The 20,475-nt window shown below is 47.8% G+C and overlaps 2 protein-coding genes across 2 annotated transcripts in view; one reads left to right on the top strand and one right to left on the bottom strand.

Annotated features, from left to right (window-relative positions):
- Positions 1-114: 114 nt before the first annotated feature.
- ZSWIM7 (zinc finger, SWIM-type containing 7) lies at positions 115-11,797 on the top strand. The gene is made up of 5 exons (XM_010020588.1): positions 115-229; positions 2,034-2,055; positions 5,606-5,708; positions 10,756-10,860; positions 11,487-11,797. Exons 1-5 carry the CDS (start codon positions 154-156, stop codon positions 11,601-11,603), a joined length of 423 nt encoding a protein of 140 aa, XP_010018890.1. The 5' UTR covers positions 115-153; the 3' UTR covers positions 11,604-11,797.
- Positions 11,798-15,301: 3,504 nt separating this feature from the next.
- Positions 15,302-20,475, bottom strand: part of ADORA2B (adenosine A2b receptor) — a 15,493-nt gene continuing 10,319 nt past the window's right edge. Inside the window, exon 2 of the mRNA XM_010020587.1 lies at positions 15,302-15,995. Coding sequence (XP_010018889.1) covers positions 15,302-15,995 — 694 coding nt within the window. The remainder of the gene's footprint in view (positions 15,996-20,475) is intronic.

The raw sequence follows: 20,475 nt of genomic DNA, 5'->3' as shown, positions 1-20,475 counted from the left end.
GGGACCTGGCACCTGAGGGTGCTTTTGGCCTCGTTGCAACGTTGAGATGTAGTGGTGCCCAGATAAACCGCCCTGGTTTATAGTATCTGCAGTATAATGATTCCCACTGTTCTCTTCTGCCTTCCTTCCAGTCATGAGGCCAAAGCCGACGAGATGGACAGTACCCTGCCAGCAGTAGCAGAAGAGCTTCTGAAAGAGATCAAAAAGGCTTTTAAGGAGACCTCACACGGTAGGTAAAGAAAAACCAGAACCATCCTGGCAGGCGGTGGGGCCAGTCATAACCTCCAGCGAGAAGTGGGGTTTGTTGGCATCCTCTGGTTTCCATCTCCAGCCTAACGGGTGGCCTTCACCTTCAGGAGCAGCAGGTTGTATCAGGTGTTTCCAGCTGTCCCTGTGTGCACACAACACAAGGGGGTTTGAAGCACAGGTAATGAGGAGCAGCCCCCTTCTCAAAGTCAGGCCTTTTTGGAAATCAGACCAGTTTGGACACGTTTTTGATTGTGGGACCTACGGTCAAGACCCTGCTTGCTTAGAGTTTGTAGTGCAAGTGGTTGCATTCAAGGGATAATGCTTTCCACATTTCTAGGCAGGCATTTTGTTGTGCCTATTGTCCTGCTGTTTTTATAGACTCACTGATTTCAAAGCGAGAGTTGGAAGGGAAATCTTCATAGAAACGATGATGTTTCATGACTGACCGGCAGAGGGGGCGGTGTTAGTGAGCCAGGGCGAAGAACAACTTCGGTTGCTTGAATGAAGCAAGCATAAGCCAGCAGTTAGATCTTGGCCAGTTCTGACAGGTAGATAAGAACAATTACCTTCATTGCACTTCGGATTATTAAAGTGCTTCTGTAATCTGTGCTGAAAGAATATTACTGTTTGTGTTTGCATGATAAGTAGCGTAGAGTGGTTCTTCCTAAGGAAAGGAGTGTTTTTAACCACAATAAACCCAAGCAAATAAGCATTCAGAGAGGTCTGAGCACTACATCTGAGTGGGGAATGAGCAGAGATTTATTGTCTAAACTGGCAGAGTGACCATGTTGAGAGCTTTTTGGAATGCTTGCAGTATGGCTCCTGTCAGGTTAGAGTAGATCCAAAATCTATATGTCAATTGTTAAAAGAGCCATATAAATCCTGTTGTAAACTAGGGGGGAAAAAAATAGTCAACATTCCTTAAAGGTGTGCTTCTCCTTAAAGCTCCAGAATAGTGCTAAGACGTGCACTGAGACATAACTGCAGAAACAAACTGATCAATCATTTTGGAGAATTAAATTAGAATAAGTTAGAATAAATTAGAAAAGTTGGCAAAATCAAACTAAAAGCTTAAATCATAGAGAATACCTTTAGTTGTTGGAACAAAGGATATTAGAGTCAAAAGTCCTGATCTTCTACTGGAATACAGAGACACAGTACGCTGCATCTCATTAATGAGAACAGAAAGATCAGATTGAATGATCAGAGCCTGAACTGTTAGCTACAACAAATAAATTTTCCTAAGTGTAACTTTCCATCTTAACAAGAAGTTCCAATAAGTGAAGACACTATGTTTCTGTAGCTGTATTAAAAGCTATAAACCAGTGGCGCCCTGCAAGACTGTGCTGGGAAAAGAACAACATTTTTAAAGATTTGATGCCAGAGTTCTCAACTCATGCCAAGAGAGTTTCAGGGAAACTAATATATATATTTTTAACCAACTTCTTAAAGTGGCAGAGTAAGATGTTGAGGCCTGATGCCTTTTCTTGAATGCTTTTAAAAGTAGAATATTAGAAAAGTAGGTAGATTTGGGATTCTGCTTTTCTTTTGAAAAATAATCCCTCTGGTTCTGATTGCTGTACTTGATAAGTGCTTTAATACTATCGTAGCTGATCATTTTGCTGCTCCTTGTTGCTTTTTGATGGCTGGAGAGGATGGCTAGAGCACTACAGTCCTGTGTGGCTTGAGGGATGCATTAGGGGGACACCAGCCTGCCTGTGATATCCGTGTCTCTCACAGGGGGAAGTTCAGCAAAATCATACTTCATTTTCTTTTTGTTGCAGTCCCTGATGACCTGCTGCTGGGGTGAGTATCCTTTGCTTCAGCTCTTGTCCCGAGTGTCCTGCTAAAGGGCAGTTGATAATCTGCTCTCATAGTACCACTATTTTTCTCCCGTGTTGACCAGTACGTGTTTCTCATGCAGAGTTGCTACGTGGTAGTGGAAATGAAGGTCCAAAGAGACAATCTTAAGGGTTTTTCCAGAGATTCATGAAATCCTCTGTATTGCTGAATCTCCTTTAATGACTTGCGCTAATTTGGGTGGATTAAACATGCAGAAACCCAGAATGTTTAACCTGAGCTCTGAGTCCACCCTCACATCTGGGATGAGTTTTCTGTGAGAGTGGACTGTGTTTCAGAGTGATTCATGCCACTGGACTGCTGCATCTCCACTGTGTTCATATCACTGTGTGCACAGCAACATCCTGAGATCCCTTCTTCCATCTGAGTCATGGGCATGTGTGATAGAAAGGGAGAAGTGAACGTATCATCTCTCTCCACAAGGGAATTGTTACCTGAAGATTACCCTTAGAGTTTTCTTCTGTTTAGAAGAGGTTTCAGGTCAGCTTCGTCACCCTGATGTTGATTGAAACTTGGGAATATTTCAGTCATTTCCAAGTGGTCTCCTAAGAGAACCAAGGTTCACAACTTCTGTAGACCCTCACTAATTGGTGGTGAAGGTAGAGAAAAGGCACTATCACAGTAAGAAAGGCTTTTCAGATTCATCTTTAAGTTTGTGTACCTGGCTGCCTGTAATTGAGCCAGGAGAGATCACTAAGAACCCTTCAGGCCTTACTATCTTTGAGTCTAAAGTTATCTAACATAACACTTGTGAAAGGTATGCATGCTGGCTTCCTCTTCTGGGACCACAATGGCCTTTGAAAGGTAGGATTATATTTGACAACTCTCTTTACTTTTTGTTTTCTTCTTGTCATGGAAGAAAAGAGAAGGAAAGAAATTCCCTTGTTAAGTTTAATAACGGTCGGGTGGTAACTCCTGGCAGTCAGATTTCCATCCCCCATGACCAGCAGCTCACAAGTAATTCTGATTTAACTTCTGAATCTTTTCCAAATCTCTGAAGTCTTTGAATTTCCTTTGGGCATTCCCTTGTTTATTTCCTGTTAGACTGATTGAATTATATACATGGAAAAAGAATTCCCTAAATTTGAAAGAGTTACTGAAACTCATTAAACTCAGCCCCCTTATAGTCCCAAACCTAATCATTAAGGAATGTCTTATGTTGAGTGTTCCCCCACCCACCTCTTCTCAGTCCTCAGATGAAGCCAATCCTTATTGCCTTGATTTTGTGCAACTGAAGTTTTGGTCTTCCTGGAATGTCTGTCTGCTTGGCTTGTTATCAATGAGATTGACTCAGACACATAGGTCAGCCATGCTGCTGAGACGCCAGGGCTCTGCCTTGACTCTTTGTGTCTTCACTGGAGTTGGAAACGTTCCTCTGCTTTCTCTTGTTCTCCTGCTTATGTTTTGTGCTATCTTTTCATCACTGCTGATTTTCTTGTTGTTTACCCTTGAAACTAATCTCAACTACACAGATTTTTCTCAGCGGATAAAAGGTCTGTAAAGTTAACTGAGTTGCCCCTGAGCTCTTTGGGACACATTCAGAGCAGCTGGATATACAAGTCTAGAATAACTTTTAAGTTTATGAGCTGTCTGGACAATAGACTACAGGTACCAATGTCCATATTTGACATAGAACTTATCATATACCTTTGCAACAGACCAGCAGGATATAAAAACCTCCTTGTCAGGATGTGCAGCACCAAGGCTGAGGAGAGAATTGTGTAAAGGCAATGTTTTGCAGGAAGCAAATGTGTACCTGAGCAAACCTTGTCTTTACTCCACCCCACGCACTCTCTGATCCATGAAGCCTGTGCAGTAGTGCATCCTTGCATGGTGATGAGTCCTGATTGGAAGGAAAGGAAAGGAAAAGGAAAGGGGATTTAGGGAGGGTGTGGTGACGTAAAGGATGTGCTGTTCCTGGTTTTATCTGGAATAAATTTGCTGTCTCTGAGCCCTGCTGGTGGCTGGATTACAGATGTAAAACTACCACTATCCAGTCACTCCATGTGCAGTGGAGTATCTTAAGTATTTCCCTGATGGTCTTTAGCTTTCTATTGATGCAGTTTGGTGGGTAGAGAAAGAATAATTTAGACGTTAGTTGTGATAGAGGAGACACAATCACTACAAAATGATTCATTTGTTCCCTGGGGTCTAAACCAATTTCCCTGGGATGAGGAAAGAGCCCTGCTGCTGCATTTCCTGTTGCTCAAGGAGCTACGTATCAGCCTTGCTCTGCCCTTGCTCTGAAGCATGATGTGTGGGCTGTGGCTGGAGGTGGGATTCAAGACCAACTGATCAATAATCTGACCCAGAGCAACTCATCCAGGACAGCCTGTGGGTACAATTAAGGCGTCCCAGAGCATGAGCCCCTTTTGCCCTTAGAATTAGCTAGTCTGGCTTCATGTGCTCTTGTTTACCTGATGCTGCCCCCACTAAAACCACTGTTTATGCTCATTGTCCTCATGTGACATTTTCACAGTTTACTGCAACAGGGATAACTGGGCTGGGTGTGTGACACTGCCTGTTGTCTGTAATCCCCAGCACTGTGCATCTCCCAGGATTTCCTTCCTGCATCTTCTCTTTGCCAGCTTGTCTTGCTTTTGCTGCCAGAGGTAGAGTTTCCCTTGAAGAAGACCTGGTGTATTTAGGGTGCTGGGCAGAAGCAGAGTTTCCAGTTTTAGAGTCTAGATTCACTGTTTGATAAATTGGTTAAGTGCCAGTGCTCTGTCTGCACAGAATTTGCATCGGAAGAACTACAGGAATACTAACAAAAAGGCTGCTCAGATCACTGTAAGGACAACCTGTGGCTCTTATTTCACCTACCCTCCCTTTGCAATAATGAGTGATCTCTAAAGTGACTGTCAAGCCAGAAATGCTGCTCAAAGATAACTCCTCATCTACATGGGTAACGCTGTGTCACAGTCATAGAGACTGACTAAAGACTCACTTCTGTGTCTCTGGTGCACTTTCTCCCATTTTAGTTCAGGACAGGAACCACTTCATGTCCTGTTTGTGCAGCAGACAGCCAGAATAGTGTTTGGGGCATAGTGCTGAAGGAGGAACACACAAGCTGTAATGTCCTCTGTAAGAAAAATCTTTAAAATGTCATGTAATTAAATCTGAGTGGGATTTTGCAAAGAAATGTGGGACTGTTTAGGAGCTGCTTGGAAATTTGGAAGTTATCTTAAGAATATCAAAACCCAGGTCTGAATAGCCCACAGGATAGAGGCTGTCCTTAAGGACTGAGTCCTGGGATTTTCTCAGAGGGACAGGGCAGGGATTAATGGTCACTTACTGAAAGGCAGCAGAGCTGAGAATGACAAGTGCACTTCATTGCTTGGTAATCAATGTAGCTGTAACTGGTGGGGTTTTAAGGGGCGCTGGGAACCTTTGGCTCCAGGCTTTCTGGACTCCATAGGGCTAAATCCTATGGTAAAACTAAGCCAAGTGATCTCCTTTTGTGGTGTGACCTAACTAGAGACACTTTCTCTTTCAGGCTGAAGTTCATATTTGGCCCATGTGCTGTCCCAGCTTTGGATCTGGTGGATCAGCGTTCTGTCACCAGAGTCACATCCCCCAGTGGAAGGACTGCATACCAGGTACATGCTCCTCGTCAGTCTCACTTTCTGATGGTTTCCAGTTGACATATGAGCCAATATTTTGCTAACTTGCAGTACGTGGAAGGGCACTTGGGTAAACTCAGAGAGAATGTCAGTGTTTTACAAACTCCTGAAGTGATACTGGAAAGCTTAGCCATGAATTGGAACAGCCTGGTACATTACCATTTTCTTTGTGGTTCCCAGCTAGTCAAAGACAATTTTTTACATGTTTGTGGGTTTCATGGTCAGAGGAAGTTTTCCAGGGATTGCTAATTTTGCTTTATTACTTCCATCCTATCCAGCAAAGGCAGTTCCTCCTCTTGACAAACTGTGCAATGGAGTGTTATCTGCCATCACTGCATTTCTTTCCCTGTTGCACTCCAGATCCTCAGTGTCCTGAACACTCTCGACCTCTACTTGGCAGCAGGATCCTTGCTGCCTTGGAGGAAGCAGTGCAGGCCAAATCCGTGGGTTTCATACTAGTTCACTGTAGCCAAGTCTGTGAATCACAGAAACAGCTTCATAAAATGACATTTTAGGGAGAAGAGCTCACCTTAGCCCTAAAGATCAAGCTTCTTACAGCACAGGATTGGAGATGGAGCTGAGGCTCATTAGGTGAGAAGCCGTTGGCACTTCTTTCTGACTTTCCTGTTGTATGCACAATTTCTTGCTCTACTGTGCCTCAGCAGCAACGAGCAGCCACAGCGGGTCACAGAGTCAGAGAGATACTGTGTGCTGTGCCCTAGATAAAGCAGTGGGATCCTGTGCCTATAAGATTTTGGTGAAGAAGCACCCAATTCCTTCTATTTAGCACTACTAACCCCCTCAGACAACACAACCTCCTCCACTACTCAGCCTGGTGCTGTGCTTTTTCACACACCAGTGATCTCTTTGCTCAGTGTTGTAGCAGCCAAGAAGAATATTTCCAAATATCCTCCCTGCAAAGGGCTTTCTCTCCTTCCCTGGAGGTGCTGAGATGCTTTGGGATCATCTAGGGTAAGAGAAGAGCTGTGAAGCCAGGCCTGGGTAATGACAAACATTTTTCACATGTTCAGAGCTTGCATTGCTTGATTTGTACATGGAGCCTTTATCACTTCTGGGGCTTTGGAGAGGACATTGGCCCCTCCAGAGAGGCATGATTCATAAACATACAGGGCCCAAGAACACAGCCTTTGATTTTAGTTGAGGTCTTGCCTGTGGGCGTTTGGTAAAGCCTAAGAAACTCTGCTTCCAGGATGCTTAGACAGCAGTTGCCTCATAATTCAAAGCTTAAAGGCCTTTCCTTTTTTACTGTTGCTCAGCTGAATACGCCAGTAGGCAGAGAAGAGTCACATTCTCCTCACAGAGCTTTGCAGGCTGGGATGCACAACCTTCACTTAGCACTCTTCTGTGTGAATGATGACAGGGAATGCTTAGAGCCTCTGGTCTTTCCAGGGAGCCTAAATATGTGTTCACATGCTTACAGCATTTTGCAGCATGGCAAAGTTATCTGCATCTAATATGAGGTGAAAGAGAGGCCTCATATGCATCTCTTAGATGTAGAAGCCTCATGAAACATGGAGGATTTTGGAGAAGCATGGCAAAAGAGCTTTGATGTGCTGGCTGCTGCCTTGACACCTTGTTCTGGGCAGGGCAGGGTCATTGCTGAACAGTGATGCCTCAAACTACACGTGCTCCAGCAGAGAAGGAACCCCTGGACAGGTAGGTCAGGGCTGATCACCAGGAGTTATTGTAGGACAAGCTCAGCCTTGAATGGACTTTGTAGCTGATGGGTTTGATGTGAGCAGCCCCCCTGCGTCACCCAAGGTCTCTGCCTGTCTCCTCCCAGCTGACAGGCAGCCTACAGGAAGCAGTCCCTGCCTGCAGGTGCACAAGTGCTTCTGAGCAGCATTCCTCTTCAGTGGAGCTTGATTTCTGATTAAGACTCTGCTGATGAGTTCATTAACAGAGGAATCTGAAGAGATATTTTCTCTGGGGGTGTCAGGCTGGTCCCATTGCGAAATTCTTCCCCAGCACAGCTGTCTGAGATGCAGAAACAAAGAGCAAAGCCTCCCCTGAGGCCACTGGCTGGAGCAGTGACAGGAACACAATCTGGGGCTCTAGAAACTGAAACACTGAGTGGGATGCTGCACTGCAGAGTAGCTGGGTAATGTCCTTGGGTCTTCATTATGTGCGTGTGTGGTGCAGACATGCATCCCAGCTCTGTGCACTTCTTCCTCTGCAAGGAAGCATGGCCAGTGTAGTGGGGAGAGGAGGGGCACATGCACTGCCTGGACACATGCACAGTCATCCCTTTCACTCATTCCCCAGAAAGTGTTTGCAAATCTGCTGTTTGCACCCAGATGTGGTTGAGCTGGAATGTGAGGTGGTCCTTTCACTTGTAGCTGGACCTGGAGGACTCTTCTTGTTGGTCCAGTGTAGGCAGCTCTTGCCCTCAGGAACTGAGATGGGAGAGGAAGGAGCCCTCAGTCAAACGAAACCTATGATTTGTCATTTAATGCCTGGGCATTAATGCCTTTGCTACGTAATAGAGTAGCACTGATGGGGTATTCAAGTGCTGGTGTTACCTCAGAGTTGTTAATCATCCCAGAAGGGCTTGTATAACACCTGCCTATGCTGCAGACTAAAGCCAACCCTAGGAACTCTGGGTTGGGATAAATAATTCTTACCTGCTGCAGAGATGGTGGATGTGGCTGATGGTGGAGCTGTCAAGTGGTGAGCAAGGCAGCAGCTGGGCACCTATTAGCTATGCTTGCGTTGCAGAAGTGCTGTGACCTGTGAGAATGAAGCCAGTTAGCAGGGGAAGAGGCAGCACTTTAGCCCTCCTGCCAAGTGTCACTTGCACTGCTCACATCCTGCACTTTTATTGGGTTCTTCTGTTTTATGTCTTTTAAAATTGATTTCCTAGAGCTGTGTGGCAGCCTGCCCCACCGTGAAGGGTTTCAGCCCCAGCTCCTGGCACAGACTGTGGTGCTGCCTAGCTCTATGTACCTAGCAACTGGTGTCACAGTTGGCTTCCTGCATCCCCACACACTGGGAGGGACACCACCACCAAGGTGACTTTTCCTTGCTGTACAGCCAGCAAGTGCCAGGCTTGGAAGAAGGGAAGAGGAAGGAAATCTCACAGCATCTCAGGTCCAAGAGAGCATCCCAGTGTCTGGCTTAGCTGCAGCTGGCCAGAAACAGAGGCACCTTTTTCTCTTGGTCTTTGGATTTTAGATACTGCCTCATTACACAGAAGCTGCATTCTTGCCATCTAGGTCAGGATGGGGGAACGCTAAACTCAGCCCAAATCTGGCAGTGTCTGTGTCTTGCCCCACCTCCTCAAAGCAAAACACTTCTGAAGGGAAGGCACCATTGGAATCCTTCATCTTGGAAAAAACAATCAAAGGGGCTAGAGAAAAACAAACTTATCACAAGTGAAACAAACTCAGCCTGGAGTATAAGGAGGGTGCAGGGTAAAGGCCAGGCTGAAAACAAAATGGTTTACTCTGAAATGGGAATGTGAGTCTTGTGTCCTGATTTTGCTGGAAGTAAGGGGGATTTTGAGACATAAGTGCTGTTTGAACTTGTGAATGTTACCTGTCAGGCAAGGAGTACAGAGAGAGCTCCTGGGGACAGGGGAAGGCACCCCTTGCAAATGCAGCTCTGGACCAGGGTGGATGATGTTCCTCTGGAAGGACTTAGTAGTGCCAGAGGTGTCCTGGAGGGGAGCAGCACCCTGCAGAGCTCCTCTGTCTTTTCACTTCTTTGTGTTTCTCTTTGGATTTAGGTGTATGTGCACCATAAACCCTACCAGAATCTAAAGCCTGGTATGAGAGAGGACTGTGTTGTGCCACCAGAGTCCAGGGTTTCTGTGCAGAGGAGGGCACTGCTGGTGATTATACCCATGTAAATCCCCATCATTTTCTGGAATATCCAGGAAGAGTTAGTGCCAGCTGTCAAGGCCACAGAGCAGACATAAAGCACTTGCTGTGGCAGATAAGAGACACATCATGGCAAATACTCTGTGGTAATTGTGTCTAGCCATGGAGTGGACAGTTTAGGCCTCAGAACATTAGTGAAGTCCATGCTGTTGAGTGCAAGTTTCTGCTTGAAAAGTCTGTGTGTTCTGCTCCTGCAGACCTTTCCCTTGCAATAGGAGTGGGGAGCAGTCAGCTCTTAAAGTAGCTTTCTACAAGCTGTTTCCCAGTCTTGAAGAAACCAAAAGAGAAATAATCCATAGGCTGGCTTTCATGTACCATGCAGTCAGCTCCAGCACCTCACAGATTGTCTGTCTGCTTCTCCATGCTGGAAACAAATGCTTCCCACACCTAGTATCCCTCATCCCATCCCCATGGTGCAGAGGGAATATGCCTCAGTACCAGCCTCACAGAGGAACGGCATGTGGGAAAAGGAGGCAGTGCTGTTCCCAAACTAGAGATGGAGCAGAGAGGCTTCTTCTCTGGAGACTTCAACTGTTTATTCAGACAAAACTGGATTCCAATAGCTACAGCTGGGTCTGGGAGCAGAACAAGAGCTTTTGCAGCCTTCAGCCACCGGAGGCAGTTAGAAAAGGCTTCGCTGCAAGTGCTCGCTGCTGCTCTCCTTCCACCCCCAGGCCTGTGGTGGATTCACAAATGGGTTTTCTGTGAGAAGAGACTTCATCACGATCATCTATCCTGTGTCTGCCAGTACACGGGGAGGGAGCTCGCTGGAGGGGCTGGTGGCTCGCTGTGCTGCGGGAGGTCAAGGGAGGGGGCTCTGTGCTCGGTGCCACTGCCCTTTTCCTGATCTCTTAGCAGCAGGGAAGTGACTAGAGCTGAGCTCTGCTGCAAGTCAGGAGCATTCCTCGCCTGCAGGCAGAGAGGTGTGGGAGAGAAAGCTGAGGAGCTTCAAGCTTAGATGGGTTGTGTTGAGACAACTTTCGTGTTGTGACACCCACTTGCCAGCTGTTTGCAATGAGTCATTGTGGAGGGGACACCAGGCCAGACACAGGCTAAGAGCTGGGGAAATTAGAAGTGGATGCTGCCTCTGACTTCACCCCCTCCATCTGCCTTTGTTTCAGGTTCTGGGGAGCTCGGGGAAACTCTACACCTGCTACAGTTCCTGCCACTACTGCACATGTCCTGCTTTTGGGTTTACTGTACTGCAGAAGAGCGAGAGCCTTCTGGTAAGTTGTCTGCCTTAACTTGGGGCCAGGACAGGGAGCAGGGGAGAAGCTGTGCTCTGCTCATTGAGCCTGAGCAGCCTGAAGTTTCCAAGGATAAATGCATGAGTGTTGAGTTGGCCATGCAGGCTCTACCTGACCCACTGCATCATCTGCCCGCTGGGAGTCGTGGTCTTTGGGTGGAGCTCAGCCTTACAAGGGCTAGAGAGGGCTTTTGTTCTTACTTAGGCATTACTTTTCTGACTTTCAAGAGATGAATAATCCCTGCTCTCTTGGAACAAGGGCTACTGCTGCTAATGGGACTGCCACATGGGCTGTGGCTGATGAAGTGGTGCCAGTGAGGAAGGGCTCAGGGTAACCAATTGGCCTGCAATTGTGGGGAGTGCATCAGAGGCCAGTAACACTTTGTTGTGTGTCAGATCCCTGAATTACATTATCGTCATGGCAGAACTGACCAGGGCCAACTGGAGCACCAGCCTGTGCCAGGGCTTGATGTGCCAAGAGAGAGCCATGTTCCTAGGAGGGGTGAGCTCTTCATTAAACCAGGATGGATTCTTGTAGCTTCCAGATAGAGCACTGACATTCCTGTGTGGCTCCTGCTGTTAACTTGGCTGTGCTGTTATTTGCAGTGCAAACATATACTTGCTGTCTACCTCAGTCGGGCCATCGGAGCCTGCCAGGAACTAACTGTGTCTGAGGAGCAGCTCACAAACATCTTACTGGCTGATGAAGAGGATGAAGGATGAAGGATTTGCAGCACATATGGATATGCTTTCTGTGTACCCTTCCAGCTGTGTAGCTGGCATTTTTTGTATCTACAAGGCTGTCAAATGTTCATCATGGCTGGTAGGTTTCTTCCTGTGCTGCAGCCAAGTGTGACATTAATTAGCAGCCTTGAACTGATAGATTAATTAATAAATGTTAAGAAGCCCATGTTGACTTCAACTTCATTTCTTTAGACTATTCTTGGGGTTTCTGAAGATGGTTGAACTAATCTGTAATATTATATGCTTGTGATGTGGAAATACAAACAGTTCAGCGGGTCTCTTTGTGATCCATTAAACCTCATTAACTCTGCTTGTGCTTTGCCTAACCCCAGTGTGCAGTGCCAGTGAGGACAGAGCCACACTGCAGCTGCAATTTCTGATTAATCACTGCCAAACCTGTACCAGGGACTAGGGCAGGGACCCTTCAGCACTTTGAGACTGGTGTTTCCACTGTACTTACTGTGCTGCAGGACCTTTGGAAGCATCACCCTGGTTGCTGTGCTTTTCAATCAACCCATTTCAGACAAGTTGAGCACCTCATGCTGGCAGGCGAGGCAAGGCTGGTCACACCAGGCATGGGGGAAAGGAGACTGCTGCTCCCCTGTTCTGCACAGCAGCCAGTGCTCTGGGAACCAGCTTCTTCCACCTCTGTGCATCCCTGCCCATGCTCCGAGATTGGGCCTCTCCAGTACAGGGTGGCCTCGTATGACACATGTGTGAACGCAACACAACAAGAAATGATGGGGCAGAGGCTGAGCCAGGTTTTGTAGGTGGTAAATTAAGCATTCTGTATGTAAATAACAGTTACTGCAAATACAAAATCTGAGCAACACGAGGAGAACACATCATCCTATGTACATCAGAGCAGTAAGGAGCGATAGCTGAACAGCTACAGCGGCACTCGCTGCAGAAATTCCTCTGCCATTTTAACTTCACATTTTTATAGATACCTTCAGGGGTTTTTTTTGGAGGGGACAAGGGAGGTGTCCTATTTTTATTTTGCCTTGAAATGTCTTTGGCTCAGATCCACAAAGGCACTTAATGTGCCTAAAGCCCATAGTGACCCGGGCCATAGTTACTAATGGCTAACAACCCAGTGGCAAGATCATACTAAGGCTGCACCACAAGTGTCTTCAGGAATTCTGGCTCATAAGAGGGGTAGAAAAGGTAGCAGTGATGGCTGCTGAGCTGCAGTGCAAGCTGTCACATACAAAAGGAGTTCTGGGACATCTCTTTCCGTGTTGCAGTGCTGTGTGTTTCAGTCTGTCTACGCTGTCCAGAGCTTTTTTCATTTTCAGCCAGCAGGAAGGGAGAGATCACATTCTTTGTTGTAAGGATAAATGTGGCTTGCAACTGCTTTGCAACACTGCCAGACCTGCAGGTGAAACCTTGCTTGTTTCCAGCCACGATTAACAGAAGGAACCCAGCCAAAGATCATACAGAAGGGAAGGACTGAAAGGAGGAGAGAGTCAAACCCTGCCCAAATGGCAAGAGGTGGCTACATGTGTTAGCTGGACTATGACCAAGACAGATGCAGCAAAGATGAATGGGGCTGTTAAAGGAGAAACACTTGGGACACTAACTTTAACTATTCAGCTGCTTCTTGGAAATGCCAGTATCTGAGATACTGAGCTGTAGCTAAATTTGGACATTGCATAAACACGTACAAAACCCATTCATTGCCTACTGGTAATTCACCCACATTTGGGGCTGACGCTTACAGCTGAGCTGCAACACGCACAGCAGTGAAATCCATCACTCCCGGTTAGCTGTTCCCTCGCTGCATGGTGGGCCCAAGCCACACCTGCAGGGCTGCCTGGTCACGCCAGCTGGTACAGCAGATGCTGCAGGAAAAGGAGTTCTTCACATCAGCTTTTCAGCTGATTTTACACCGCATTTATCATTATATACATCAGAGAAATGAAACTCTTGGGGTCTTCTATTACTCCCCTTTTAGTGCAATGCAGTTTAAAAAAAAATAGAAAGCTGATTTCTATATGATTCAAGTACAATTTATCAGGGACAAACTGCTCCAGACGTCACAGTCTGTCCACTGGACTTGTTCTTCAGGAGCTGGCTGTGTTTAAACTTCCTTCTCTGCTTGAAAAGTCCGGCTCCCTCTCTCTGTCTGCCTGCATGAGTTACCACTGAAAACCCCATTTCATACACACCCTTGCACTTCTCACTGGTCGCACGATGAGGCTGCTGGAGAGAGACAGGTCGACTTTACCACGGAGGGACCTTCAGGCAAGACTCCTGTTTATAAAACAAAGGCCATGCCAGAAACATTTGCAGCAGCACACGTGCCATTGTGCAGTCTGCAGGAGCTTGTACTTCAGAATGAATGTGCTGTTCTACCTTTGTCTAGTTCTACATATCATGGTTACATATTAAATCACTGAGCTGTGGTTGCAGAGAGTTATTAACCTGCAGTACCAATTTACACTGGTGAGTGGGCTTTGTACTTAGGTCAAGCCAGGACTCCTGGCTGGCTGCAGAGGCTGCAAGGTGAGCTTCAGCCCCAAAGAGCTTGGTCAAAATCAGGTCACAAGTAAAGGCATTCTAACTTCTGAAATGAATTAGCTCCTCTACAGTCTCTTTCGCTACCAACGCAGGTCAGGATTAAAAAGCAGAATACAAAAATAAAAATCATCTTTAGAAAGCAAAGCACTCACAGATTCTGGGGGTTACTGGGCTGCAGAGAAGCCCCAGTAAGACCAAGTTTTAGGAATCGGGTGAGCTGCAGCATCCAGCTATCGCAGTTAAACCCAGCACTTCTGGAAGCACTGCAAGGCTGTGAAGGTTTGACTTTGGAGCAAAAACCTCCCTGCAGAGATAGTGTCACCAAAGCAGGGTTTGCACTAACCTCTGCCTGGAGCAGACTAGCCGAGCCTTAGGGCATACCTGCCTTTTGCATTTTCCTAGCTGGAAACAGATTTGAAAGCAAACCTGAAGCACTGGGCTGCACAGTCCCATAGGCCAAAGGGATTTAAAGGCAATAAAACCACTGAGCTAAAACTTCAGTCAACCCGTTCCTAAAATTCTTCTCTTTCAGTAAGTAGGGCTTCCACACTGGGGCCAGCAATAGCTGGCCAATTCTGAGCTGTTTTCCCATCAACATGGTCACGTCCCTCAGAGCCTGGAACGCAGATTCAGTTTCACACCAGCAACTGGGCTAAGTAAGACTTTTTCCCATCGGAGAATACTAGCTGCATCAAACAATTGATGGAATAATTAGGGTATTACCAAAGTGCTGTCAAGTATGGACTTAAAGAACAACTCCAAAACCAGACACAAAATTATTACTCCTAAATGAATCAAAAGATTAAAAAAAACCCCTAGTAATAATAATTAAAATAGGACTTGACACGAGCAGCACAACTGGGGAAAACACCCCCAGCAAGTGGGTCTTCCACAGTCAATGTCTGACCTGGAATGGAAACACAACACGGTCACCAGCACTCACACAACTTGGGTCTCCCCACTCAGGTTATCCCTCCAGGAGGCACTATGTTAATTACAAAAGTAATAATAATAATAACAAAAAATACAGCTGCATAACTGCAGAGTGGTCATCTCTGAGCGCTCCCCCAGGAGCAGGCTGCAACTGTTCACAGAGGCACAGGGGAGGGTAGTGTCAGGGACACTGCAGAATCCCGGGAGCAGGACGTGCAGGGTCATATGGTCACAGAGGCTACGGGACAGTTAATGTTGGTGACAGTCAGGTGCTGGTTGTTGTCAGTGGTGCACTTGGGGAAGTCATCAGTCTTACAGAGGATCTTGGAAAGGATCTTGCGGAAGGTGTAGCGGAAGTCCCTGATCCGGTAGGCATAGATGATGGGGTTGATGACAGAGTTGGCATGGGAGAGGATGATGGCCATATACATCACCCACTCGGGCTTGGATTTGGAGAACTCCTCGTGGAAGAGAGTGATGCAGTTCAAGATATGCAGGGGCAGCCAACAGAAGGCAAAAAGGCCTACAATAATGGCCAGAGACTTGGCTGCATGGACCTCCTTCTGCAGCGTGGTCCTGGAATTGCCCATCAGTTCAATCTGATGCAACTGTTTGCAGGCGACCATGAATATCTTAATGTAGATTCCCAGCATGATAACCAGGGGAAGCAGCACGCAGCCGAAGAAGTTGAAGTACACCATGTAGCTCATCGTTACCACATTCTCAAAGAGGCATGAGATGAAGCAGCCATGGTGCTCTGTCCCGGTGTTGGCCCCTGTCTCGTTGGTGGCGTTGGGACAACCACTCATGGCTTTATTCCAGCCCATAAGTGGAGTCAGTCCAATTCCAAAGGACAGGAGCCACAGCACAGCGATGAGGCCTCTTGCCCGCTTGCCAGTCACCAGACTATTATACCTACAGCATCCAGAACAAAACCAGGACAGAGCCATTATATAAATGAGCACTCACAACTTCCCTGCAGTTAAAGTCATCAACATTTTGGCTGAAGCCGCAAAATCCCCACCCACACCCATGTGGGAACCTCACCTCTGCCATCACCCGAGGGGTGAAAATCTCACCTGTGCTCTACACCAACACAGCGATCAGGGGAGGTGATTTACTTGCTATTCCTGAGAGGCACCAAGCACCGTCCCTGCCCACAAACATCCTTCAATGGGAGGTATGGTCCTGGAGTCTTAAAAAAGGCTTTATCATTGCATGAGCCTAAACCACCAACTGCAAGAAGGGCAAGAACAGGGGGAAGGCTCATTCTGTAACCACCAGCTTACCCTCTTGCTCTAACCAGCCACTAATGGGCATGCTAGGGCATGCTACTGAGCTACATGAACTTCTGGGCTGATCTGTTACAGCTGAGACAATGCTGGCTCTCAATTCTCCCCTGTAATGGGTAGCTAAAGACTTAACCACCCTTACCACAAACTTACAGCCTTTATACCACAGACAACTTGCTTCAACTTGGGCTGCTTGTGTGCCTGCAGCAATGCTGGCTTTCACTGGAGATTGCAGCAGTCCTGAAATGTGATGTCCCTTCCCATGCTACCTCATACACTGAAGTGGGAAGTACACGTGTGTGGAAACCAGGGATTCTGCTAGTTTCCCAGGCAGCACAATTCCTGGCCTATACATGCCAGACTGCAGCCCACGTGAGCTTGTTCTGGGTGGATGACAAATACCCTGAAAGACTTTTCTGAGCCAGCATCTGAAAGCAACTGCTAATGATGGATTGCTTAGGAGAATTGCAAGTGAGAGTTTGTGTCTCTGTTCAGTCTCGCATCCAGACATGGAGCTGTGAGCCAGAGACACTGGGCTTTTCGCCCCCCCCCCCGTTTGATGTCCCTGCTTTGTGCATCCTCCAACAGCACTGATATGGGCAGCTTCACCCAGCTCTGGTGTCAGCCTCCACTGCTCATGTACATGGTATGCCAGTTCTGTAGGACATGCGCTACAGAGGGGTCCTGAAGCACATGCTTTTGGACCTGCAGCTTCTGAAGCCCTTAGTGGGGTTAAATCATACAGCCATCTGTGGTCAAACAATGCCCGAGTTCTGCTGAGCCACCATAACTGCTTGTAAAGATCCAGATTTTAAACCAATGCCTTCCTTGGGCACCTGCTGCTCTCACATGTGCTACAGAGAAGCTCTGCTGTGGCCCAGGGACAGGCTGATGCAGTGCTGAGGGGCACAAAGCCATGTGATGCCTACATCTTTCCTAACCCCACACCGGGTGCCTTCATGGCCAAGAAAACCAAGGTGCCCCTCCAGGCCCCAGGTGCTCGGAGACACAGAGCTGGAACCTAAAGCAGCAAAAGTCAAACTGTTTCGGGTGCACCCAGAGCAGATGCCAACATCAAAGCATCAGTAGGGTCAGTCTTTGGAGATACGAAGAACCAGCGACTCCCAGAAAGACAACATGAGAAACCCATTACTGTCCTCCCCACAGCCCGTTAGCGTCTGCTGGCTGACATGCATGTCCCCTCCTTCCCACACCCTGCTCCCAGCGCTTGTTTACTTTGGCTTCGCTTCCCTGCTCCTCCTTTCCTAAGAACGTTTGTTCTGATTTTCTTCCGGCCCGTGAGGCAGGGGAGGGCTCAATTCCCACAGAACCGCAGCTGTGCCTCTGAACCACGCTGCGGCCACCTCCGTGCGAGCCCCTGTCGCCCTCCTGCTGCGAGCTACACTGACAGGAGGCTAAAGTGGGGGGTCTGCCAGCAAAGAGGGGCAGGGGGGAGCCCTCAGCTCCTTCTGAGTGGCCGCTGTGAATGGGGCTTGCTTTGGGCATGGCCAAGAGGATGCGGGAGCAGCAGCCACATAGAGGCACTGCTAAACTGCGAACTCACTCCAAGGGATAGATGTCTAAAAGGCAGGTGCAGCCACTGAGAGGTTTCTCCTGGACTTTTCTCTCATTCCTACTAAGTCTCGCTGCTCCAGAAGGTGAGAAGTTATCAGACAGGGCACCAGTGGGGCCAAGCCCATTGCTTTCAAAACCCCATGGTAAGTTTTAACGAGCCAGAGCTGGTCTGGGGTGGTGGGGCCTGAAAACATTAAGATTTGATTAGGAGCAAGTTCCCAGAAATCCAATCTCTTGGCAAAGTCTGAGTCTTGAGCTCCAGTGTTGGCCAAGCTTAGCCAGTGCTGCAGGAGCACCAAGAGCTGCTGCTGACCTACAGCTCTGCACAGGGGAAGAGGAAAACGTGGCTCCTTGGCTTGTGCTGTTCATATTTAGTTGATCAGTTCCTCCTCTGCCACATCCCCAGAATAGTTGTACTGACACTGGAAAATGCAAAAGGAACCATTGTTCAGAAACAGAAACTGAAGGAGTCAAGAGGTTTGTGTCCCTGGATCGGGCTGCACACAGGAACACAAGGAAAAGCTGGCACAGCGCTGCGCGTCCACCACTGCCTCTTGCTAAGAACATATGACCCCAAATAAGGCTTCTTCCACCCGCTCTTCTGAACTCTTCTGCAAAGATAAGGCCCATCTTGAAGATTTACAAAAGCAGTTAAGAAGTCACTTGATTTTCCAGTGCCTGTGATGGTGACATGTTTGTTTTAGTGTTGCTCGCTCTTCCCTGGTGCACAGCAGAGCTGCCGCCAGCATCACGTTTAAACAGGGGCCCCTTCTGTGAGAAGGAGATGGCAAAATGTGCTGTGCTGCAGGGCTGCAAGAGCCAGAGCTGAGCAATGGAGAGGGCTGACAGCCTGTCAATGAAGAGACGGTCTTCACTGGAGATAGTTAATCACAGTGAATAGCTGCATCCCTTAGATGAGCTCTTTATTTTCATAGGCATGCATCACACAGCTGATCGTGGGTAAGGGTGATGGTTGCTGCTGTAACTACAGAAAGGGGCTGTGCAAACAGCTGGGTGCTGAGCTACCAGCCAGAAGGGGCCAAGGTGAAACTGGGAATAGCCTGATGTTCTCAAATTGTTCATGAATTACCTTGTCATAACCTTAATACATTGATTTGGTGGGACACTGCCTGTACTGCCCTTAAGGGAAGGTAAGCACGTGCTTAGAGATAAAGTGCATGGTTGTCACCAGATCATGGTACAAAGAGTCTTGCTGGGAGCAGCAAGGGTTGCAGCACACCACATGACAGAGCAACTCCTTTCATAAACATCCACCAGCAAAAGCAGGCAGGGGCTGTGAGACAGCCGAGCTGGGCCTCAGCCTTTTTCTCAGCACTATAAAACATGATCAGACAGCAAGGAACCAGCAGGTTTTCACAGCTCTTGAGTGCTCCGGCAAACCTCTCCTTCATTCTCTTCTCAGCTTAATACTATTAGGCAAAGAACTATAAAAGTAAATTTACTCACCTACTGTATAACAAATACTGAACCTCCTCTATGTTTCTGCCCAGAGGCATGAAATCTAGCTTCAATGTAAATAACAGCTGAATAGTTAAAAATGATTTATTGAGATGAAATAACTGGCAATGCATCAGTTCCTCTTGCACTGCCAGGCGGTCTCTTTACTGGCATAATCATCACCAAGCAGGTAATTATGCCTGCAGCAGACATGCTGCAGAAGCCCCGATGCCACCCTCCGTGTGCTGCCACCATGGAGTGATTCAGGTTTCTATTCCTCTGACATATCTACCCATACGTTGGCCACCATTGTCCCTGTCGCACAGCCCGGGTTGCAGGAGCTCAGTTACTTTACAGAAAGCTCAGCTGTTCTTACACCATGGCTCTGACCCACCAGTGTTACCATGGCCAAGCACTGGGCTGCTGGGATGTGCCTGTAGAGGCTTCACCCGGGGCACCATGTAGCTCTGTCCTGTCACCAAGCCATGGAGTGAGCAACTGCCCGGCCACTGATGTCCCCTAAGCTGGGGACGGTGTCCCATGGACTGGAGACAGCGCCCTTCACCCGGCAGACATCAGTGTCACAGTGTTTCAGTGGTGGCACAGCAAGGTCCACAGCTTTCCTTGAAGAGCATCATGGCAAACACCAAAAGGACCAAGCTGTCCATTAGCACAGGGTGTGGGAAGTTTCTCTGCACTCTCCAGGCATTGTGACTCTGGCTGGGAGGATGGTCAGGGTTGGGGCTCTTTTCCAACAGGTCTTATGGCATTTCTCCTGCTATTTCCTAGAGCTGGAACCAGCCCAGATACCCAGGCTGGCACTGCTGAGCACAGCTGGAGCAGAGCAGGACACGCCCAAGCTGTCCATTAGCACAGGGTGTGGGAAGTTTCTCTGCACTCTCCAGGCATTGTGACTCTGGCTGGGAGGATGGTCAGGGTTGGGGCTCTTTTCCAACAGGTCTTATGGCATTTCTCCTGCTATTTCCTAGAGCTGGAACCAGCCCAGATACCCAGGCTGGCACTGCTGAGCACAGCTGGAGCAGAGCAGGACACGCTGCCAGCCCACAGCC

The sequence above is a fragment of the Nestor notabilis genome, unplaced genomic scaffold (genome assembly GCF_000696875.1).
Source record: "Nestor notabilis isolate BGI_N333 unplaced genomic scaffold, ASM69687v1 scaffold19338, whole genome shotgun sequence".
NCBI classification, from domain to species: domain Eukaryota; kingdom Metazoa; phylum Chordata; class Aves; order Psittaciformes; family Psittacidae; genus Nestor; species Nestor notabilis.
The sequence above is the reverse complement of the archived record's forward strand: the minus strand, read 5'-3'. Positions and strand labels throughout refer to the sequence as shown.